The sequence below is a fragment of the Hypomesus transpacificus genome, unplaced genomic scaffold, assembly GCF_021917145.1.
Source record: "Hypomesus transpacificus isolate Combined female unplaced genomic scaffold, fHypTra1 scaffold_389, whole genome shotgun sequence".
Classification (NCBI taxonomy): Eukaryota; Metazoa; Chordata; class Actinopteri; order Osmeriformes; family Osmeridae; genus Hypomesus; species Hypomesus transpacificus.
In genome coordinates this window covers 34,270-55,126 of record NW_025813910.1, presented here as the reverse complement: position 1 = coordinate 55,126, position 20,857 = coordinate 34,270, and the positions used below count along the sequence as shown (strand labels likewise).

The 20,857-nt window shown below is 53.3% G+C and overlaps 1 protein-coding gene across 1 annotated transcript in view; it reads left to right on the top strand.

The window, feature by feature from the left end:
- Positions 1-20,486, top strand: part of pcdh15b (protocadherin-related 15b) — a gene marked incomplete at its 3' end in the record, with an annotated part of 31,259 nt that extends 10,773 nt beyond the window's left edge. Inside the window, exons 7-20 of the mRNA XM_047016487.1 lie at positions 2,982-3,091; positions 3,331-3,471; positions 3,933-4,060; positions 5,672-5,887; positions 6,962-7,050; positions 7,808-7,984; positions 8,801-9,022; positions 9,843-9,851; positions 10,371-10,481; positions 16,068-16,089; positions 16,873-16,911; positions 17,172-17,245; positions 17,533-17,662; positions 19,983-20,486. Coding sequence (XP_046872443.1) covers positions 2,982-3,091; positions 3,331-3,471; positions 3,933-4,060; positions 5,672-5,887; positions 6,962-7,050; positions 7,808-7,984; positions 8,801-9,022; positions 9,843-9,851; positions 10,371-10,481; positions 16,068-16,089; positions 16,873-16,911; positions 17,172-17,245; positions 17,533-17,662; positions 19,983-20,486 — 1,972 coding nt within the window. The remainder of the gene's footprint in view (positions 1-2,981; positions 3,092-3,330; positions 3,472-3,932; positions 4,061-5,671; positions 5,888-6,961; positions 7,051-7,807; positions 7,985-8,800; positions 9,023-9,842; positions 9,852-10,370; positions 10,482-16,067; positions 16,090-16,872; positions 16,912-17,171; positions 17,246-17,532; positions 17,663-19,982) is intronic.
- Between the last annotated feature and the right edge of the window lie 371 nt (positions 20,487-20,857).

The following is a 20,857-nucleotide window of genomic DNA, read 5'->3' as shown; positions in this document are numbered from 1 at the left end:
TCCATACATTCATCCATTTTTAGAAAGAGTTTATCGTCCTGCCTCCAAACAGCAGATCGATGTTGTTTGAATACCAAGCTGGAGGAGTGTGTGTGGGTGTGTGTGTGTGTGTGTGCATGTGTGTGTGTGTGTGTGTGTGTTGGAACCCTCTTGGTAACCAGTAACCCCCTCTCCTTACCACAGCCAGGCTTGCTGTGCTCTATAGAGACTACTGGCAGCTTCGCTTCATTTGTATTCAAGTCGTCAGAGGTAGTTATTCTGAATTATAAGAACCATGTATTATTCAGCTCAGGCTTTAAAGGTGTTGTTCACGACTCTGTGAGCGATTGTGCTGCTCTTGTTGAGGGATACATGTTTTTTGTCAACTTGGTCAATGCCTGAGAAAAGAGGAATAGATGGGGCATGCTCGATTTCCCCTTGTTTACTCTCTGTTCCCATCTCAGTCAAACAGTCGTCTCTGTCTGAAAAGGATGTTGAATTGATTTACATTTACGTTTAGTCATTTAGCAGACGCTCTTATCCACAGCGACTTACAGTAAGATACAGATTTGTATTCTAAATGATCGGACCTCGCCCATGTTGCCATGCACTCCAGATGGCTCAACTTTATGTACACTTAAGAATGAACTTATTACGTTGTTCACCCTTTTGACCATGAATACGTTTTGGTGTTACTAAAACCCTGGAAAGCTGTTACAATGTGGCAGATGAGGTGTCTGTGTGAGGGCACAGCTCATCTCCATGGCCAAACATTCAAATTCTTCCAGAAGTCTCCAGAAGGATTATCTTTCTCAGCTGCACTCTGAGAAGATTTTGGCCTCTTCTGCTGATCACTGCTACTGTAGAGAGAGAGGGATGGAGCGAGAGGGATAGATGGGGAGAGAGAGGGAGATGGAGAGAGAGAGGGATGGAGCGAGCCGAATGGAGAGATTGAGAGATGTAGAGAGAGAGATAGGGGTAATGGAGAGAGAGATAGAGGGAGAGAGAGATGGGAGAGAGCGGGCAAGTGGAAGACGGGGGAAGATGCAGAAAATGAGAGGCAAACAGGAGACATAGCTGAAGAGAGAGAGAGAGAAACAAGGGACAGAGAGGAGTAGAGATGGATGGAAGAAGAGAGAGAGAGCGAGAGAGAGACAGAGAGAGAGAGAGAGAGAGAGAGAGAGAGAGAGAGAGAGAGAGAGAGACAGACAGACAGACAGACAGACAGACAGACAGACAGACAGAGAGAGAGAGAGAGAGAGAGAGCGAGAGACAGACAGACAGACAGACAGACAGACAGACAGACAGACAGACAGACAGACAGACAGACAGACAGACAGACAAAGAGAGAGAGAGAGACAGAGAGAGACAGAGAGAGAGAGAGGTCTAAAGATAGACGGCAGCAGGTTGACTGATGGAGGAGAGGAGGACTGTGAGGCTGGAGTGTGGCTGGCTTTGCTCTGTGGACCTCATTAGAGGCCAACACTTAGGAACGGGCTTCTGGAGCAGCCATTAGTGAGGTGTCAAAGAGTGAGAGTGTGTGTGCATGCGTGTTTGTGTGTGTATGAGTGTTCATGTGTGTGTGTGCATGTGTGAGTGTGTGTATGTGTTTTCTGTTATCTCGGCGAACACAGCTTGGCCACAAGCTGGGCGAGCAAGAGCTCTGATTGGTGAATAAGGGAGAGAGGGATTACCACAGTGACTGAGTTACTGAGCACCACACACTCTGGCAGGTGTGTGTGTGAAAACATTAACCGAGAACTGCAGGAGGAGAAGACTAACAGCTGTAATACCCTCATAGACTCTGCTGGCTGGTGGGAGGAACACTCCTCATGCTGTGTGTGCTTGTGTGTGTGTGCTTGTGTGTGTGTGTGTGTGTGCTTGTGTGGGAGTGCGTGTGTGTCATGGTGTGTGTCATGCCTGCCGTCAAATAAAAAATGTAAGGCTGGCGTGTGCATACGTGAGGACCTTGAGCAAGGAGGACACACACACAGGAGAGGTGAGATACAGCAGAAGGAGGCAGCTGAGACATGGTGTTGAGGTAAAAAAAAAAAGTGAAAAGAAAAAGTGAAAGAAAGAAATCTACAAAGAATGCTATTCAAAAATACAATTTTCGAAAAAAGTGAGTGTGTGTGTGTATGACTGTGTGAGTTTGCCCGTTGAGAGATATTGGCTAGCCTGCAGGTCACAGTAATATTCCCTCCAGCAGAGCAGCTTGTATTACCATGCGGCAGGTGTCTCCACACTAACACAGACAGTGTCTGTCAGGCAGACAGAGAGTTTGGCAGACAGACATACAGACAGCTAGACAGACATCAGACAGACAGGCAGACAGACACACAGAGAGGTAGACTGACATCAGACAGACAGGCAGACAGACACAGACAGGTAGACCGACATCAGACAGACAGGCAGACAGACACAGACAGGTAGACAGACATCAGACAGACAGGCAGACAGACACACAGACAGGTAGACTGACATCAGACAGACAGGCAGACAGACACAGACAGGTACACCCACATCAGACAGACAGGCAGACAGACACAGACAGGTAGACCGACATCAGACAGACAGGCAGACAGACACAGACAGGTAGACAGACATTAGACAGACAGGCAGACACTCACACAGACAGGTAGACAGACATCAGACAGACAGGCAGACAGACAGAAAAACACACACACACTAACCCCAGCCGCTAGATGCTGCTGCCAGGTTCATCAAGCACCACACTTTTCTCTCAGGAGCCCAGTGATTGCGTAGCGGTGTGTGTGTGTGTGTCTGCGACAAACTCGAGACCACTCATGAGGCTGTGCTAACACTGGTCGTTCAACCTCCCTGTTTCTCTTCACAGCCCACTGTTGACATGAAATGGTTTAAAACTAGAAGGTAGCCGTCCTTGACATTTGTGTGTGTGTGTGTGCGTCTGTGTGGGTGTGCGTGTGGCTGTGCATGTGGCTGTGCATGTGGCTGTGCGTGTGTGTGTGTGTTTGTTCCAGGTTTCCTCCTGTCAGTGAGAAGGCGTCCGTAGGGACCATGGTCGGCGTCATACTTGCAGCAGCTGTCAATCAAACCATAATCTACTCCATCGTCGAGGGCAACAAGGGGGGTGAGTGTATGTGTTTGTGTACACGTATAGAGATCCCGACAATGTGTGTGCCTCTAAGTGTTTGTTTCAGAGGACTACTTCGAAATGAATGTGTGTCTCTCTGTGGATGCATGTGTGTGTGTGTGTGTCTTTCTCTCTGTGTATGTATGTATGTATATGCCTCTTTGTCTTCGTGTATAAATGTGTATGTGTTTCCGTGTGTATGCGTGTGTCTCTGTGTGTGCTTGCGCGTGTGTCAGGCGAGTTTGCGGTGAACAACAGCACAGGAGTGATCTCCACGGCCAGACCTCTGGACTACGAGAGGAACAGCAGCTTCATCCTCAAGGTGGAGGCTGACTCCATGAGGGTGGTGGCCTCCAACCAGCGAGCACCCTCCAAGGGTGAGTCCTCCTCTGGAGAACCAGGGGGGAGGGAGGGAGACCGATGGAGAAAAGGGAGAGAGAGAGATATCGAGAGAGAGAGAGGTGGGGAAAAGGGAGAAAGAGAGAGCGATGGAGAAATGGAGAAGGAGACGGAGAATAGAGAGCGTGCCATGGAGACACTGAGAGAAGATGAAGGGATGTTTTTTTCTTGTTTCGATCCCTGTGCCATTCTCTCACTCCTTAGTCCTCCTCTCTTCCCCCTTTTCTTTTGGTGTCTGCTCTAACTAATTGAGAGGGAGGGAGGGAGGGCAAGGGCGGATTGGAGGGAAGGAGGGAGGGAGCTGTGGTTCAGGGTTTGCGAGCAGGTTCAGAGTTACCCTCCTACAGTTTGCCCGTAGCGTGTCTTCAGCACTGCCAGGATGTGTGTATTGAACTCTATTTGCATGTGTGTATTGAGCAGTGTGTGTGTGTGTGTCCAGCCAACACAGCCAAGGTGGTGGTGCAGGTTCAGGATGAGAACGACCACGCCCCCGAGTTCCTCCAGCCTCTGTACCTGGGGGGCGTGGCCGAGGACGCCAAGACCTTCACCTCCGTCCTGCAGGTCCAGGTACGCCACACGTGGGTGTCTCTACCTACATGTGTGTGTCTGTGTTTACCTACCGGGGTGTGTGTGTGTGTGAACATGGTTACTGTGTACACAATCTGCCCTGAGCTGCCCTGAGCTGCCCTGAGAGAGATGATCCTGTATTCCTGACTGTAATGAGATTAGCAGGTCAGATTAACGGAGCTGCCGCCCCCCCCCCCCCCCCCTCCTCCCCTTCTCTAAGGGCAAGCCTTCTCTCTGTGTGTTTAGGTGTGTGCGTCCGGGTGTGCCGGTGTGTGTACGTGTCTGTCTTTGTCGTTTTGTGTTTGTGCACATGTACTTTTTGTACACGTGTGTGCTTGTTTGCTACATGCATGTGTGTGTGTTTGTGTTTTCACGTATGCCTGTGTGTGCGTGTGTGTGGCTCCTCTCTGTGTAGGGGTGATCCCTGAGCCCCGGCCCCCATCCTCAGCTCTACTCTCTGGGTAGCAGGACCTCCAGCGCTGGCCTCCTCTTTGTGGCCTGGTAGCTCCCCGCCCCCCGGTCACCCATCCTGTAAACCCTTTCATTAGTCTGGAACAAGGGAGGGATAATTGAATCCTCCAGGAGTGGAGGGGGGGGGGGGGGGGGCTGAAGACAGAAATCCAGGATGGGCAAAGGAGAGATGGAGGAGAGAGAGAGCGTTGGGGGAGAGATAGATGGAGAAGAGGTAGAGAGATGGTGAAGAGATGAGAGACCGATGGATAAAAGGGAGAGAGAGATATCCAGAGAGAGAGAGAGAGAGAGAGAGAGAGAGAGAGAGAGGTGGGGGAAATGGAGAAAGAGAGAGCGATGGAGAAAAGTAGAAGGAGACGGAAAATAGAGAGCGTGCCATGGAGACACTGAGAGAAGATGAAGGGATGTTTTTTTCTTGTTTCGCTCCCTGTGCCATTCTCTCACTCCTTAGTCCTCCTCTCTTCCCCCTTTTCTTTTGGCGTCTGCTCTAACTAATTGAGAGGGAGGGAGGGAGGGCAAGGGCGGATTGGAGGGAGGGAGGGAGGGAGAGAGGGAGGGAGGGAGGATTGAAAGGAGGGAGGCAGCAAGGGAGGGAGGGAGAGAGAAAAGAGGAAGTGAGAGATGGAGGAAGAGAGCGACCGGGAGGAGAGAGAGAGACGACCCAGGCCAGTCCACCTGTGAGAGTTCTAGTGGTGCTTGGTGAACTATTGAGCATATTGAGGAGATATTGTTAGTCTTAATGAGTCCTGGGGGAGGGGCCTGTCCTGTACCCTGGTGCCACTCACACACTCCTAATATAACTCACTGTCACTGTGTGTGTGTGCCCGTGTGTGCGTGTGCGTGAGTGTGTGTGTGTGTGTGTTTGTAAGACAGAAGCTGGAGCACACGAGTGCTCACAGCTCAAACACTCCCCCTACAGCTTCACAGAAGAACTACAACACAGTGCTTGACTAAGCAGTGAGCTCTGAAATGAACACAATCTCACTTACGTGAGTGTGTGTGAGTGTGTGTTTGTTCGTGTACGGGCTTGTGCTCAAGTTCATATCTGTGTGGGTTCCTTTGCCTTTGTGCATACGTGTATCTCTGTGTAAACGCCTGGTTTTCTCTGTGTGTGTGTGTGTGCGTGTGTACACACGCCAGGCTGTCGACAAGGACACGGGGAACTACAGTGCGATGTCGTACCGTCTCGTCATACCGCCCACGGCTGACGGCAAAGACGGCTTCGTCATCGAACCTCTGACCGGCCTGATCAAGACCGCCATCATGTACCGCAACCTGCGACGCTCCTACTTCAAGTTCACCGTCGTTGCCACCGACAACTACGGCGAGGGGCTCAGCAGCAAGGCGGATGTTGTGGTGAGTGGTCACGTGATTACGATTCGAACCAAAACTTTATTGACAGCCCCTACCTGTGAGGAGGAACAGGAAAAGGCTATTACGCTGCCCTTCAAACGGACTCAAGTGTAGCTTTTACCGCGTGGGCATGACGGTGTTCCAGGTTCAAGAGCAAAAAACTTTATTGGCATACCTTGACCTACGTACGTAGACAACATCTTTGGAAATGTGATCGTGGAGAACCAGACTGTTAGTGCTTTGGTTAGCCTTACTGGTTCTATAGTTGATCACACACACACACACAACCAATGTATTTCAGGGCTCTGGAGAAGAAACAGAGCTCCAGTTTGTGGATGGGCACCAGACCACAGGACTGATATCTCAACCTGGACTGCTTCGCTCAACACTCTCCTCCCACACACACACTAGCAGAAACCACTTTAGTTTAAAAACGACAAAGTATTGATGTTCTGATCAATGCAGAGGGAACAAGGAGAGCACAGTGCCAAGTGTTGTGGATTGTCTGGCCGACGTGTCTTTGTGTGTGGATGTGTTCGCGCGTGCCTGCCTGCTTGTGTGTGTGTGTGTGAGTTGGAATGCATGTGTGTGTGCCTGCTTGTTTGTGTGTGTGTGTGTTGAGTTGGTATGCATACGTGTGTGTGGGTGTGTGTGTGTTTGTCCAGTGTTGTTGGCCATTGGCCAGCACTGTAGATGGGTCCATCCCAGGCCAGATAGGAGTCATTGATTGTGCATTAGAGGCCTGTTCCTCTGGCCTGCTCTGGGATTAACAGGACTACTGGACCAGATCCTTCTACAGAACCTCCTCCTCTAGGTCCTGGACCTGCTCCCAGATCTGCCTCCAGCTGCTTGTCCTGTGTGCTTGTAATCTGTGTGTTATCTTGCGTGTGATGTCCTGTGTGTGTGTGTTGACTTGTGTGTATGAGTTTGTTAACTGGTGTGTGCGTGTGTTTATCTCTTTGTGAGTGTTAACCGGTGTGTGTGTATATGTATGCGTGTTGACTGTGTGTGTGTGTATCTGTTGACTGGTGTGTATTAAGCTGTGTGTGTTAACTGGTGTGTGTGTGTGTTGTCCAGGTGTCGGTGGTGAACCAGCTGGACATGCAGGTGGTGGTCTCCAACGTTCCTCCCACCGTAGTGGAGCAGAACAAGGATCAGCTGATCAGGTGACACGTCTCGTAGAACACACATCTAGACATACACCACATCAACATATCCAAGACCAATCTGGTACGACATGCATCTAGATAGCTAAGATAACATGTCCAGTATAGTATACCTTTATTCATCCAGGCGTGCACATCTGGTATGATAAACATCTATCGATCTCTAGTCATCTCAGTACGGTAGACATCTATGGCAGACATGTATCATTTGGTATTTCTACCCCCGTCCTTGCCTGTGCTATCTCTTCCATCTCTCTCATCGCTCCCATCTCGGGGTCTGCGCGCGTCTCAATGTAATTACAGTGAAGCACCCTATCTAGATGTTATATCTTCGTCTCAAAACCGGATCTGATATTTCCCTCCTCGGCTGGGGTGTGTGTGTGTGTGTGTGTAGCTGGCGTCTTCCTGAGTGTCGGGTTGTAGAAACACTTCAGCTCTTTTAACTCCAGGCCTTTTGAGTGGCGGGCAGGTGTTGCAGGGGGGACGGGAATCAGCGTGGCGCGGAGGGCCTGGGGCCATGAATAACCGCAACTGTTTTTTATTTATTTTTATCACCAGCACTCGATCCCCTGCTGTTTGACGGCTGCTAAATGAAATGTGGGTGTGTTCATCACTTAACGCCTGTGTATGTGTGTGTGAATGTCTGCATCTGTGTGTGTCTGGTGTGTGTGTCTCTGTGTGTGTGTGTGTCTTTGTGTGTATATGCCTGTGTGTCTATGCCTGTATGTGTGCGTGTGTTATGCCTGTGTGTGTCCAGTATTCTGGAGCGGTACGTGCAGGATCAGATCCCGGGGGCCAAGGTGGTGGTGGAATCCATCGGGCCTCGTCGCTTCGGAGACGGCTTTGAGCAGGAGGATTATGGGAAGTCTGACCTGATGGTGTACGCCATCGACCCTCTGACCAACAGAGCCATCTCCAGACAGGAGCTGTTCAAGTGAGCCTGCCTGGAGCCTGCCAGCCCTAGCACACACACACAGACATACACACACACACACACACTGACATACACACACACACACACACAGACATACACACACACACACACACAGACATACACACACACACACACACTGACATACACACACACACACACACTGACATGCAAAGTGACACTCAGACACAGTCATCTCCTCAGCCCTTGTCAGAGAGGGCTTTGGGGCAGGGTCGTCCCTTATGCAGGATGAAGGGCAGGGGAGGTGTCTGTGACCTCTCTGTCTGTCTGTGTGTGTGTGTGTGTGGGGGGGGGGGAGCTGCTGTGAGAAGTGTGCCTCTAGCAGGGACGTAGACTGAGGACTGGTGTGACGGGGTGTGTGTGTCGCTGGCCTACGCTCACAGGTCCATTAGAGTCGACCCCCCCTGGGACAACAGCCCCAGTTCTGCCACTCACTGCCCAGCGGCCTGCTGCCTCACACACACACACACCCTGAAACACACGCACACACACACTGAAACACACGCACTCGCATACTGACACACAAACACACACACACACAGCTCTGCCTGTTTCAGTCTCCCAGCTGAGAGCCGTTGGTCTAATGGTCTAACAAAGACCACATTGTGCTGTTGCTTTAAATGCTGTGGTCGTTTTTGTCCATTTCCTTGTAAGAATGAACACGGGGCTGAACACACACACACACACACACTCGTTACACAATACCTTCATCCCACCCAACCCCCCCCCCCCCCAGTGACAACCTCCTGTTTCCTGCGCTCCACAGCTAGCGACCTCCCTCTCCTTCCCTGTACGCAGGTTCCTGGACGGGAAGTTGCTGGACATCAACAAGGAGTTCCAGCCGTACCTGGGGGGGCGTGGCGGGCGCATCCTGGAGGTGCGCACGCCGGACGTGGTGACCAGCGTGAGGAAGGCCGTGCAGACGCTGGGCTACAGCGAGGGGGCGCTGCTCGCCCTCGCCATCATCATCATCCTCTGCTGCATCCCTGCCATCCTCATCGTCATCGTCACCTACAGGCAGTGAGTACGGGCGAGAGAGAGAGAGAGAGAGAGAGAGAGGGAGAGAGAGAGAGAGAGAGAGAGAGAGGAGAGAGAGAGAGAGAGAGAGAGAGAGAGGAGAGAGGGGGGGGAGAGAGAGAGAGAGAGAGAGGAGAGAGAGAGAGAGAGAGAGAGAGAGAGAGAGAGAGAGAGAGGTAGAGAGGGGAGAGAGGGAGGGAGAGGGAGAGGGAGAGGGAGAGGGAGGGAGGGAGGGGAGGGAGGGAGGGAGAGAGAGAGAGAGAGAGAGAGAGAGAGAGAGAGAGAGAGAGAGGGGAGAGAGAGAGAGAGGGAGAGAGAGGGAGGAGGGAGGGAGGGAGGGAGGGGAGGAGGGAGGGAGGGAGGGAGGGAGGGAGGGAGGGAGGGAGGGAGGGAGGAGAGAGAGAGAGAGAGGGAGGGAGAGAGGGAGGGAGAGAGGGAGACAGAGAGGGAGAGAGAGAGAGAGAGAGAGGAGAGGAGAGAGAGAGAGAGAGAGAGGGAGAGAGAGAGAGAGAGAGAGAGAGAGAGAGAGAGAGAGAGAGCGCTGAAGGCCGCGCATGGCGGAGGTGGTGGAGAACGGTAAACAGACGGATGACACATTGCTTTACAGCGGAATCCTCTGTGGACTCGCCTCAGTCCCCTTGTCTGTACAGAGTCACCGCAGGGGAAAACAAGCAGCAGAGCAATCTGTGTTTCGGTACCAGCACCGGGGATCATATTCAACTGTGGCAATGACAATTATGATCTTTGTCTCTGTAAATTACCTTCCTTATGACTCACGTGGTTTCTCTTTCCCTCTTTCATTCTCTGCTGTCATTATCAACAGGTTTAAAGAGTGAGTATCATCATTTTTATTATGATTATGTTGCTCTTCTGCGGTGAACGTGTTTGGTTGTGTGTCGTTGCTTCCCCTGTCTTTCTACCGTCAGTGATTCAGATCAGAGAGGGCAACGACATCGCCTGCTAATAAATACTGTATTATTGATGGAAGAAAGGCCTATTTCTCCACGTTTCTCCCGCATGTTGCAGACCTAGCCTGTATAAATAAGAGATGACTTGGCAAAATAGCTTCTTTGAGTTTGTTGTTCCGTCAGATGCAGTTTGTACCAGATCGCAAATCCATCTGTGTGTCTGCATATATAATTCAAAAGTGTCCTCTCAGAATTGTATTGGTGCAGTACACTTCAAACCCAACTCTAGGATTTATCATTTGCAATGCGATATTTCAACGTGAAATGTATTCAACGCGTCAGCTGTAGGAATACTATTTACACAACATACACTCTCTGTCAGTGACGATCCATCTGGGGCTGGGTAACCGTGTGTAAACCCCTTCCCTCCTCCTCCGACCCAGGCGCCAGGCAGAGTGCGCCAAGACAGCCCGTATTCAGATGGCCCTGCCAAGCGGCAAGACTGTGGGCGCCCCCACCAACAACCTGTACGAGGAGCTTGGAGACAGCACCATGTGAGTATCATGGGGAGGGGGGTCAGCGTCTGAGGGAGGGAGGAGAGGGACAAGGTGGCACACAGGCCTATTTAGGTCTACACACATGGCTCCTTGGTTCCTGAAGCTTTAGCTCAGCCAGTTAGCCCAGGAGGTTGTCCATTGGTTGGATTCAGGAGACTTGGGGTTCAATTCCCATCCGGCACTTTTATTTACTTACTTTGCTGTAAGCTGTGCTGGGCTGAATCCTATCTATCATTTTGACGACTCCTCCGCGTTACCATGAGGGTGTGTTCTGGTTCCGAGTGCCCGGTTCTGCGGATGTGGTGTTCCGTGTTCTATGTGTCGTCTCGCCTCGTGCCGTCTCCATGCCGACGTGACGAGAAGGAAGTTGTGCTCTCCCTATCTGCAGCCTCTCTCTCTGAGATTTCCTGCAGGCATTAGCCTAATGAGGCACAGCAGGCTGGGAATATCTGTAATGGGAAGGTCCTGTCTTATGGTGGACGATAGACCTTTGAGCGAGGCTTGCATGCATAGCCCAGTTGAAAACCACAGCAGGGACAGGAACGTCAATTAAAAAGAATTAAAATAAATTCTGGCCCCAATTCATAAGGGCTGTGGGGAACATAATTAACTCAATCGATAAGATGCTGAGTGCTTGAACGCCTGTGTGTTTGTGTCGGTGGCTGCTGGGCAGTGAATAGACCTTGTGTTGTGGGCTGGGCTGTACTGGGCTAGGCTGGGCTGGGCTGTACTGGGCTAGGCTGGGCTGGACCAGGCTGGGATGCATCGGGTTGGGCTGGGACGTACTAGCTAGGCTGGGATGGAAGATGTGGTTCTGTCACCAGCTGATCCCAGGTCTGCTTGGCCTGGTTCTGATCCTACATCAACAGTGTAGTCAAACTCCCTATGCACTAACAACACCACCCTCAGCAGGTAGGCCACCAACCAAACCACATGTCATATCCAGTATGCTACGATCACCCAGCACCCCTACGAGGGTTCGGGAACTCGTCCGCACACTCGTCTGTCTTATTCATCGCTGATCCTTCTTGTCCGTGCTTCCCCCCCCCCCCCACACTCACCTGTCTCTCTCCCCTCTTCATCTGTCCATCCTCTGCTCTCCTCCATCCTTCCCTGGACTCCAGACTGAAGTGAGTACATGTGCGGATGTTCTTTAGAACTCTGCTAGCTTAAGCATTAGCGCTGCTTTTTTTCTGTAGCTTGAGCTTGTGTGTAGAAGCATAGCTAATGGTGTGTCGGTGTTTGTAGACTTGCCGTAGCATAAGTGTAGCGGTACCCTTGTGTGTAGAATATTGTTTTCTGATTAGTGTGAAGGTGTGTGTAGCATGGGAGATATTGAAGGATTTACCATTGGCATGCCTAAATCCTGATTGGTAGACTTAATCAGATTTGATTCACTGATTAGGATTAGCATGCCAATGGTAAATCCTTTCCATTGTCCCATAGTCTAACGGCCTTCTGCACTTCAGTAGTGAACCCCACCGTCTACAGTGCAGAGCAGAGCTGTTGCCAGTTGTGGAGACTCTGGATTAATGTGTCGTGTTTTGCTCTTTAACAAATGCTAGGAGAGGAGAGAGGTAAGGGGATGTCACAGAGGATCATATGTTGTGTGTGTTTTAGCCTCAGTCTTCCAGCCTCTAGATCTCCTCCGACCCTCGTAGGGCTGGATCGCGGCTGTGGAACGTGTTAGCACAGAGTGTCGAGTCTTCTCACTGGCGCTAGAGGGATCTAGAAAGGATCTGCTGGGTTTATAGGGGTGTTTTTCTAGTGTCGTGAACGCATTTGATAGCGTATTTATAAAGCAGACACGTTTAGCCTGAGCAATGCACAGATGAGGATTTGAACCTTTGAAGCTTTTAGATCGGCAGTCGAACGCTCTCACCCGCTAAGCCACCTCCCCTTGTTGTGCTAGCGCGGGGTTGGAATGATGTAGCTCTCCACCCTCATCCTTTCATCCTTCACCTCTCGCCTTCCCACCATCTGTCTCCCCCCCCCCCCGCCCCGCCGCCGCTCTGCCCGCAGCCGTCGCTGCGTCCTGGAGGAAGGCGACCGGCAGCGTCTCATCAGCAGCTTCGCCTCGCGTGCCATCGCCGCCCACCAGCAGTCTAGCGCCAACGGCATCCTCCTCAACAACATGCCCAAGTCCGAGTCCAACATTACCTTCCTGTCGGACGAGAACCCGCTCACCACCAAGAACCCGCTGTTCTACGACGGCACCCTGAGCAGCCCGGACACGCTGGGCCGCAGCCAGAGGCGCAAGGACCTCCTGGGGAGCGGCTCCCTGCCAAGGAGAGGCCTCCTCCGGGACTCCTTCCTCCGCTTCTCCCCCGGAGGCGGCAGGGGAGGAGCAGGAGGAGGCCACAGCTGGACCCTGCCCTCCAGGCTGCGGCGCCGGGACATGTACGCGTCGCTGAGGCGCCAGGTGGTGATGGACCCGGTCCAGTGGGAGCTGGAGCTGCTGCAGTCTGAGCTGCGGGCCAGCCGCGACGACGGGCTGGACGGGGAGCTGGAGGAGGACGAGGACGCGGCGCTGGGGCCCAAGCTGACGGTGAAGGAGCAGGCCAGGCAGTTTGAGCAGCTGCAGGAGATGAGGCAGAGGCAGAGCCGGGACTCGCGGGGCTCCCTCTCCCCAGACTTCCTGCTCTGTGTGTTCGGGAGCCCGCAGCAGACGACGCCGCCCCCGCCGCCGCCCGCCGCGCCCCCTCCACCGCCGCCGCCGCAGACGCCGCTCCCGGAGGGGCCCCCCAGCATCGTGATCACCCAGAGCGACGGCGGCACCCCGCCGCCCAGCCGCAAGCCCACGCCGCCCGTGCTGCGGAGGTTCAGCTCCAGCTTCTCCACCCCGGCCGGCGGGCCCTACGAGGTCAGCCTGGAGATCATCCCGGACCCCCCCGGCGTCCCCGCCCCTCCCCCGCCCGCCTCCCCCCCCGCCCTCCCCCCCGCGCCCCGCCCCCCCCCCTCCCCTCCGCCTCCCCCCGGCCCGGCCCCGCCGCCCCCCCGCCTCCCCTTCCGCCTCCCGGCTCGCCCTCCCCCGACCGCCCCTCGGCCTTCGTCCTGCCGCCCCTGCCTGCCGCGACCACGCTGAGGCCCGTGTCCCTGCGGGCCCCGCCGCCCCCTCTCCCCGAACCCGAGGCCCCCAAGAGGGAGCTGAGGGGCATCCTGAAGACCATCCCCAACATCGCGGCCCTGGAGAAGTCGGTGGCCAACATGTACAGCCAGATCGACCAGAAGCAGAACCCCCTGAAGAGCATGCTGAAGAGCCAGGCGTCCACGGAGTCGCTGGACTCCCTGGACCCCGCGGATCTGGAGACGCCCCTGGAGCGGGCCCCATCCCCTCCCCCGGCCCCCGCCTCCCCCCGGGCCCCGCAGCCCCACCCCAACATGAACTCCATAGTGGAGGAGCTGGAGAAACGCTTCCCTTCAACAATCATGTGATCTTTCTCACTCTCTCTCTCTCTCTTTATCCTTCCTTCTCTCTCCCTCTACATACCTCTCTCCTTTCATCACTGTTTCATCATTTCATCAGAGACTTTTATTCCTTTTGTGTTCCTTTTGTCATTAAGACGTTTCGTTCTTCAATCCCAGATGTCGTCTTCGTTTCTGTGTTGTTTTTATGTGTTCATTTTTAAAGGACATTATTTTCAGAAAGACATTGCATGTTAGTTTATTTGAATGTTGTATTCAATGTACCATGAATGGTTGGTGACTCCCTATAGTTTGCCCTGTAATTACTAATGGCCCTTTAAATAACAACATTCAAAGAAAAGATTCTTGAGAGTTTCACTGTTTCTGTTATACTCTCTCTCTCTCACTCTCTTTCCCTCTTTTCCTCAGTCTGCCTCCTTGTCTGTCCCTCTGTCTCTCTCGTACATTGTCTCTCTCAGTCTCTTTCTTCTCATCTGGCCTGTCTTCTGTCACATCTTCTGTTACACACTCCTCAGTTCTCCAGCCTGCTGCACAGTCCAATCGACATGCGGAGAAAGAGAGAGAGAGCAAGAAAGAGTTGCAGACTGACAGAGAGTAAAAGAGAGAGAAGACGAGGAAGAGAAAGAGAAAGACAAAGTCAAAGGGGGAGAGAGAGAGAAAGAGAGAGAGACAGAGAGAGAGAGAGAGAGAGAGAGAGAGAGAGAGAGAGAGAGAGAGAGAGAGAGAGAGAGAGAGAGAGAGAGAGCATGTCTGCCATGCTGCTACCGTGCCGGAGCAGCTTCAGCTCAGACTGAACAGAGACAGTCCACCACTCTCCACCCATACTTTCCCCCATCTTCCCCTCTGTCCTCCTTCCACCCATCCTCTCCCCTCATCCACTCCTCTCTCCTCCTTTCTCCTCTCCCATCAGCTCTGAATATACACCCACCTTTGTGCTTCAACTCTCTCAACCCTGTCTCTTGAAGCAAAACGTTTCCGGTTGTATACATTTTACATCTTAAAGAGCACACCCTCTCCCTACTGACATTCACACACCACACACACACACACACACACACACCACACACACACACACACACACACACACACACACACACACACACATACCACACACACACACACACACACACACACACACACAGACACACACACACACAGACACACACACACACAGACAGACAAGGACCATATCCCCAGCACAGCAGGGAGGAGAAGGAGGATGGGGAGGAGGGAGAGGGGGCGCTGAGGGAAGCTCAAAGTCCTCTGAAAGTCACCAGTGGTTGTTCAGTGATAAATCTTCATTTGAGCTGCTCATTACTCCGGCATTAGAGAACAACAGTCTTGTTTACCTCCCCATGATCATCACAACGCCAGAGGGAATTCTAATTCCTGCAACGTTTTTCACTAAGTCGTTTCTCTTTTCTTTTCTTCTAATCTCTTCTCTTCCGATCTCTCCTCACTTCTAATATCTTCTCTTTCTTCATATCTCACGTTACAGTTTATTGTGTGATGTGGCCACGGATCTCTGAAGGTTGTGGTATTGTCAAATATAACCACCTATCTGGCCTGATCAAGTGACCCAGCCACTTCCTGTCACACTAGTGACCTGTGACCTCGGGGTGTGTTGCATTATGGGAGGTGGTTGTGAGTTTCCGGAGCTTAGTTACATCTTTATATACAAAGCCAACCAAGACTATATTTACATAGTTTGAACCCTAAAAGCACTGCCAACCCAGGAGAGGACTATGAATATGTTAGATTAGAAACTATAAAAACTGTTATGTCCCTTTCGTAAAGTTATTATGGTGTAACCCTCTCTGTGTATCATTCTCTCGTCTCTCTCTCCCTCTCTCTCTCTCTCTCTTCCCCCTTTCATTCTCTCTTCCCTCTCTCATCCGCAGGGCAGGTTTATAAACCATGTAACAAGTTTCACACTGCAGCCCTCAAGGCACTTTCAGATGTGACATCTCATATGTAGTTGGAACTGAAATATCTGCTTTAGAGAGACCACGCAGCTTTGTGATTTAAGGGTCCAATTCCCTAAGCACTAAGAGAAACCATGGCACAGCCAGGGTGTGAGTCTGGCTCTCTATCACCTGCACCTTGTCGACTTGATTTCTACATTAGAGAAATAAATATTTTGTGTCTCCTCCACAGGCGCGGGTATGGCCTTCAGGAGGTGAGTCTCCAAGACACACACACACCAGACACTCACACCACACACAAACTGCAGCCTGCCACACACACACAGCCCACGGACACACCGCACTCACGTGCACGCATACACACACATACACACCGCCTCCTTTGAAAACTTATATTTATTCCCTGTCATTTGCCGGTGGTTGTCATGCTGTCAGTAGACACATTGTCTGATAGGCCGTCGGAAAGGAAGCTGTGATGTCGTGTTTGGTGTGGGGGTGTCTGCTGATTGGATGAGGGGATGGGGAAGAGATGCGTGCTGAAGATGTGCGCTGTCATCCCCTGCCCATCTGTGTCTGTCCATGAAACTCCCTTCATCTCCCTTCATCTCCCTCTCATATGCTTCTATTTTATTCATCCCTCTATTTTTCTCCTCCAAACTTCCCCTGACCTACACACATCTCTCTCTCTCTCTCTCTCTCTCTCTCTCTCTCTCTCTCTCTCTATGTTTCAGTGCAGGCTTCCCTCCATCCATATCCACATCCAGGCTTTATCTTTTTAATGAAACGTCCACTTATCTCTTTCCTCTGTCTTGTGTCTGGCTGTTCTTGTTCCTCGCTTCCTCCTTTGGTCCCTTTTATCTTTTCCTTCTATCTCTCTCTTTCTTCTCTCTCTCTCTCTCTCTCTCTCTCTCTCTCTCTCTCTCTCTCTCTCTCTCTCTCTCTCTCTCTCTCTCTCTCTCTCCGATGTATCCCTGAACCCTTCTCTCTCCTCTCACTGTCTTTCTTTCTTTCTGTCTTCTCTCGCTTTTCTCTGGCAGCAACAACAGCTACTCAGACCGGCCCTGCTGAGACCGGAGGTATGAGAACTGCTCTCTCTCTCTCTCTCTTTCTCTCTCTCCTTTCACTCTTCTCTTCCTTTCTGTCTTCCATTGATCTCTACTTTCTCTCGCTTTTTCTCCTGCCCTTTTTCTATACCTCTATCCTTTTCTATAGAGGCTGAAACAGAATGTGAGAGAATAATGAGACAGAAAACATATAGAGGATGTGAGAGTATATATAGACGCTGACAGAGTAGAGGCTGTTTCTTGTGAGGTAATTAGAGGTTGTTTTTTTTCAGGAGCTCTCTATGGAGTCTGGAATCGACCCTGGACAAGATTACTACACTCAGGATTACTACAATTATGATCACGGGTGAGTGTTTGTGTGTGTGTGTGTGGGTGAGAGTGAATGACTTGTGTAAGACATGAAGAGAGAGGAGAAAGAAAGCCTTTGTGTACGTGTGTTCCTCCATACCCAGGTCCCCACAGACACAGTGCCAGGGTGTGTGTCTGTGGCGCGGACTGATGATGTCACAGGTGTTCATGTGGACGGTGTCTGCATCCCCAGGAGCCCTCGGAGCTCTTAATCAGACACCCACCGCAGTGACCTTTGACCTTCTGCTTACCTGCTCCCCACTGTGTGTGTGTGTGTGTTTGCAGGTATGACATTCCCCAGTACGGCAGCCGCAGGAAGCTGATCTCTCCGACAGGCCTGTATGACGAGTACGGAGAGGTGGTGGTGGAGGACGACGGGAGCTACTACTACAGCCCCCAGGAGTCTGAGGGAGAGGTACGACCTGCTCAGATTGCTGACTCACTTCCTGGTTGAGGTGTCGGAGGAGGCGGCTTCAGGCCCTGTGTGCTGTGATGCTGTCTTGGACAGACACGTCTCAATAGTTTTGTGTTGTTGAAAATGCCATGTGATGCCTGTTGTGTTGCTGTTTCTGATCTGAGGCTGAGCCAGACAAACTCAGTGTCTTTAAGTGGGTGTCATGTCACAGGTTGCAGGGCGTGGGCGTGGGCGTGGTAAAGCTCCACCCCCTCCCTACATCCACCCGGGTCCTGGCCCCAGAGGCCCCCCCAGGCAGGCCCCCGGCGGCAAGCAGGACCAAGCCCCACACACTCCACAGTCCAGAGCCACGTACTCCCAGGGACCCCCCCAGGACTCCACAGCCGTTTCAAGGCTCAAGGCTGTGATGAGGCTGCTTGTGTACGGGACCAAGACTCCCAGCTCGGGACCTGGCCTGCCCCCCACCCTCCACCCCCCCTGGAACAAAGCCCGGATCCACCCTCTCGGCGCCACAGGGGAGGGGGGCGGCGTGCCTCCGGGGCGGGCCGGCAGCCTGGACATCGATGGGAGCTACTTCCAGAGCACCGCCACCGAGGAGGAGGAGCCCCGGCCCTCGGCCATGGTGCGCCTGGGCTCCGCCCTCCTCACCCGCCTGACCCTCCCCCACAGACCCGCCGGGGCCGCGGGGGAGGAAGGGACGAGGGGAGGAGTGGAGGGGCAGGGGGGCTCGGTGGGGGAGAGGAGCGTGTCTGCGTACGTGTCCCGGGTGTCCAGGGCGGCAGGGGAGGAGAGGAGGGGGCGGGCGGGAGGCCGAGGGGGGCCGAGGGAGGCCAAGGGGAGGGGCGAGGGCTACTCCGACAGGAGCGGCTCTCCGTCCTCCGGCGTGGGCCGGGAGAACGTTCCGGACTCGGATGACGAGCAGGGGGGAGAACGGGGGGGTTCTGAAGAGGAGAGCCGGTCGCAAACGGAGAACGACTCTGACTCGGAGAAGGAGGTGGAGACCGAGACGGAGGGGGAGGAGTCCCAGACCGAGAAGGAGGAGTCGGAGGCGGAGAGCCTGCCTGGCACCGCAGAGGAAGAGGAGGAATCTGGGTCAGGATCAGAGAGTGAGGAAGAGGAGGAAGAGGGGAGCGGGACGTCAGGGGAGAGTGGGGAAGGCCCAACATCGACCTCCCACACTTCCTCCTCCTCTTCCTCCTCCAGTAGGACGAGGACGTCGGGAAGTTCTGGCAGGAAGTCCTCCTCAGACACGAGCCCCTCTGGGTCCAACAGGAAACCCAGACCCAGGACCTCCACACACACACGCTCATCTGGGTCAGTAGACACCACCCAGGACGACAGTGAGGAGGAGAGCTCGGGAGAGGAGGAAGAGAAAGGGCCAAGCCACGGGGAGTCTACATCCAGGCACTCCAGCACCAGCCAATCAGCCGTCTCCGCTGGGCGGAGGCGGGGCTTTGGTGGCTCCAGCTACCATACAGACACGAGCACTGGTATGACTGACACCTCCAGCGACCTATCACCCATCACTGAGGATGACGAGGAGGAGGTTACCACGGAGAGGACCGTCAGCAGCCGCAGCCATGGAGACCATTCCGAGACCACAGAGGAAGAGGAGGAGGAAGAGAGGGATGATTGAAATGCAAACAAAGGCATAACATCTTAAATGAAATTCATATTCATTAAGTAAGATCTTCAGAATGCCTGGATTGCATTTAAATTCATTATCTGAGTGGAACTTATTATTGTAATTTTTCCAGTTCCGCGTGCTTTGAATCTGAAGCATCTAAATGGCTTGCATGCCCCCTCCTGACCTCATTCTCTCTCTTCCTGGTACAAACACACGCACTATCTCTGTTGACTGTCTTTCTCTGCAGATGCATTTCCAGCAGGCTTCTAAGCTGTTGAAAGCCTCTCTGTGTGTGGTGACAGTCTCATGCTCCCCTGTGAAACATCAGTGTGTCATGATTGCTTCTCTGTGTGGCTTAGACACAAAGCAAAGCACCTCAGTGACTGACTGACTCCCTCCTCCGCTCACACACACACACACCAGAACCCACCCTCACTACCTCTCTCTCACACACAGACACACACAATAACCCACCCTCGCTACATCTCTCACAGACACACACACCAGAGTCCACCCTCACTAACTCTCTCTGACACACACACGCGTGTCCTGTAACGTGTTCTCTCCTTTCTCTTCAGGTGTGTGTGCTGTGCGTCTGCCTTGCTCCGTCTATGACGTCACTACGTAGCCATACAACATGATGTCATCAGGGGGTTTGTCTGTTGACCCGTTTGTTTACGTGTTTGTTTTCAGTACGGAAGGAAAAAACGTATCAAGCTGGTGGTGGACCGGGAGTACGAGACCAGCTCTACCGGGGACGACAGCGCCCCAGAGTCCATCCACCGGAACCGGCTGTCCAACAGCCACGTTAACGGGAGCGTGTACCTGGCCCAGAACGGCTCCGTCATACGGACCCGCCGCGCGCTGGGCGCCAATGCCGTCTCCGCGGCGACACACGTCAACAACATCAAGGTGGGCTCCTCCCCCTCGGTCAGCTCGCGGCTGGCCAAGCACTTCAGGAAGCTGGACAAGATGGCCGCCACGCAGGAGGAGAAGCTGCCCCTGGGAAGCCCCGCCCTTGCCGCCTCTGGCTCCTCCCTCCGCACCAACAAGGCCGCCGACAAGCCCCTGAACACGGCGCTCTCCAGCTGCTCTCTGGGCTCCAGCCTCTCCGGACTGGAGAGCCTGGCCTCGCGCTCCTACCTGGCAACCGGCAGCCTGTGGGGGCGGATGCAGAGGAACCTGGAGGAGGAGGAGGGAGAGGAGGAGGAGGAGGAGGGTGGGGAGGGAGGGGGGGAGGCGGGCGAGGAGAGGGAGTCGGCGGTGGATAACACGGAGGGGGAGGAGGAGGAGGAGGAGCGCGGGGGAGAGGCGCTGGAGAACCACAGCGAGCGCACGCTCTCCGACGAGGAGGAGCTGTGGATGGGACCCTGGAACAACCTGCACATCCCCATGACCAAACTGTGACCCTACACACTCACTCACGCACGGATACACACACAAACCCCACACGCGGTTATGCTCTTACACGCACAGCGCACATGCACGCACACCCTCACTCTGGCGGGAGGTGTATCGCGACGTGACACGGATGGGATACTCTGGATCATGACCCCTTGATGACTCAA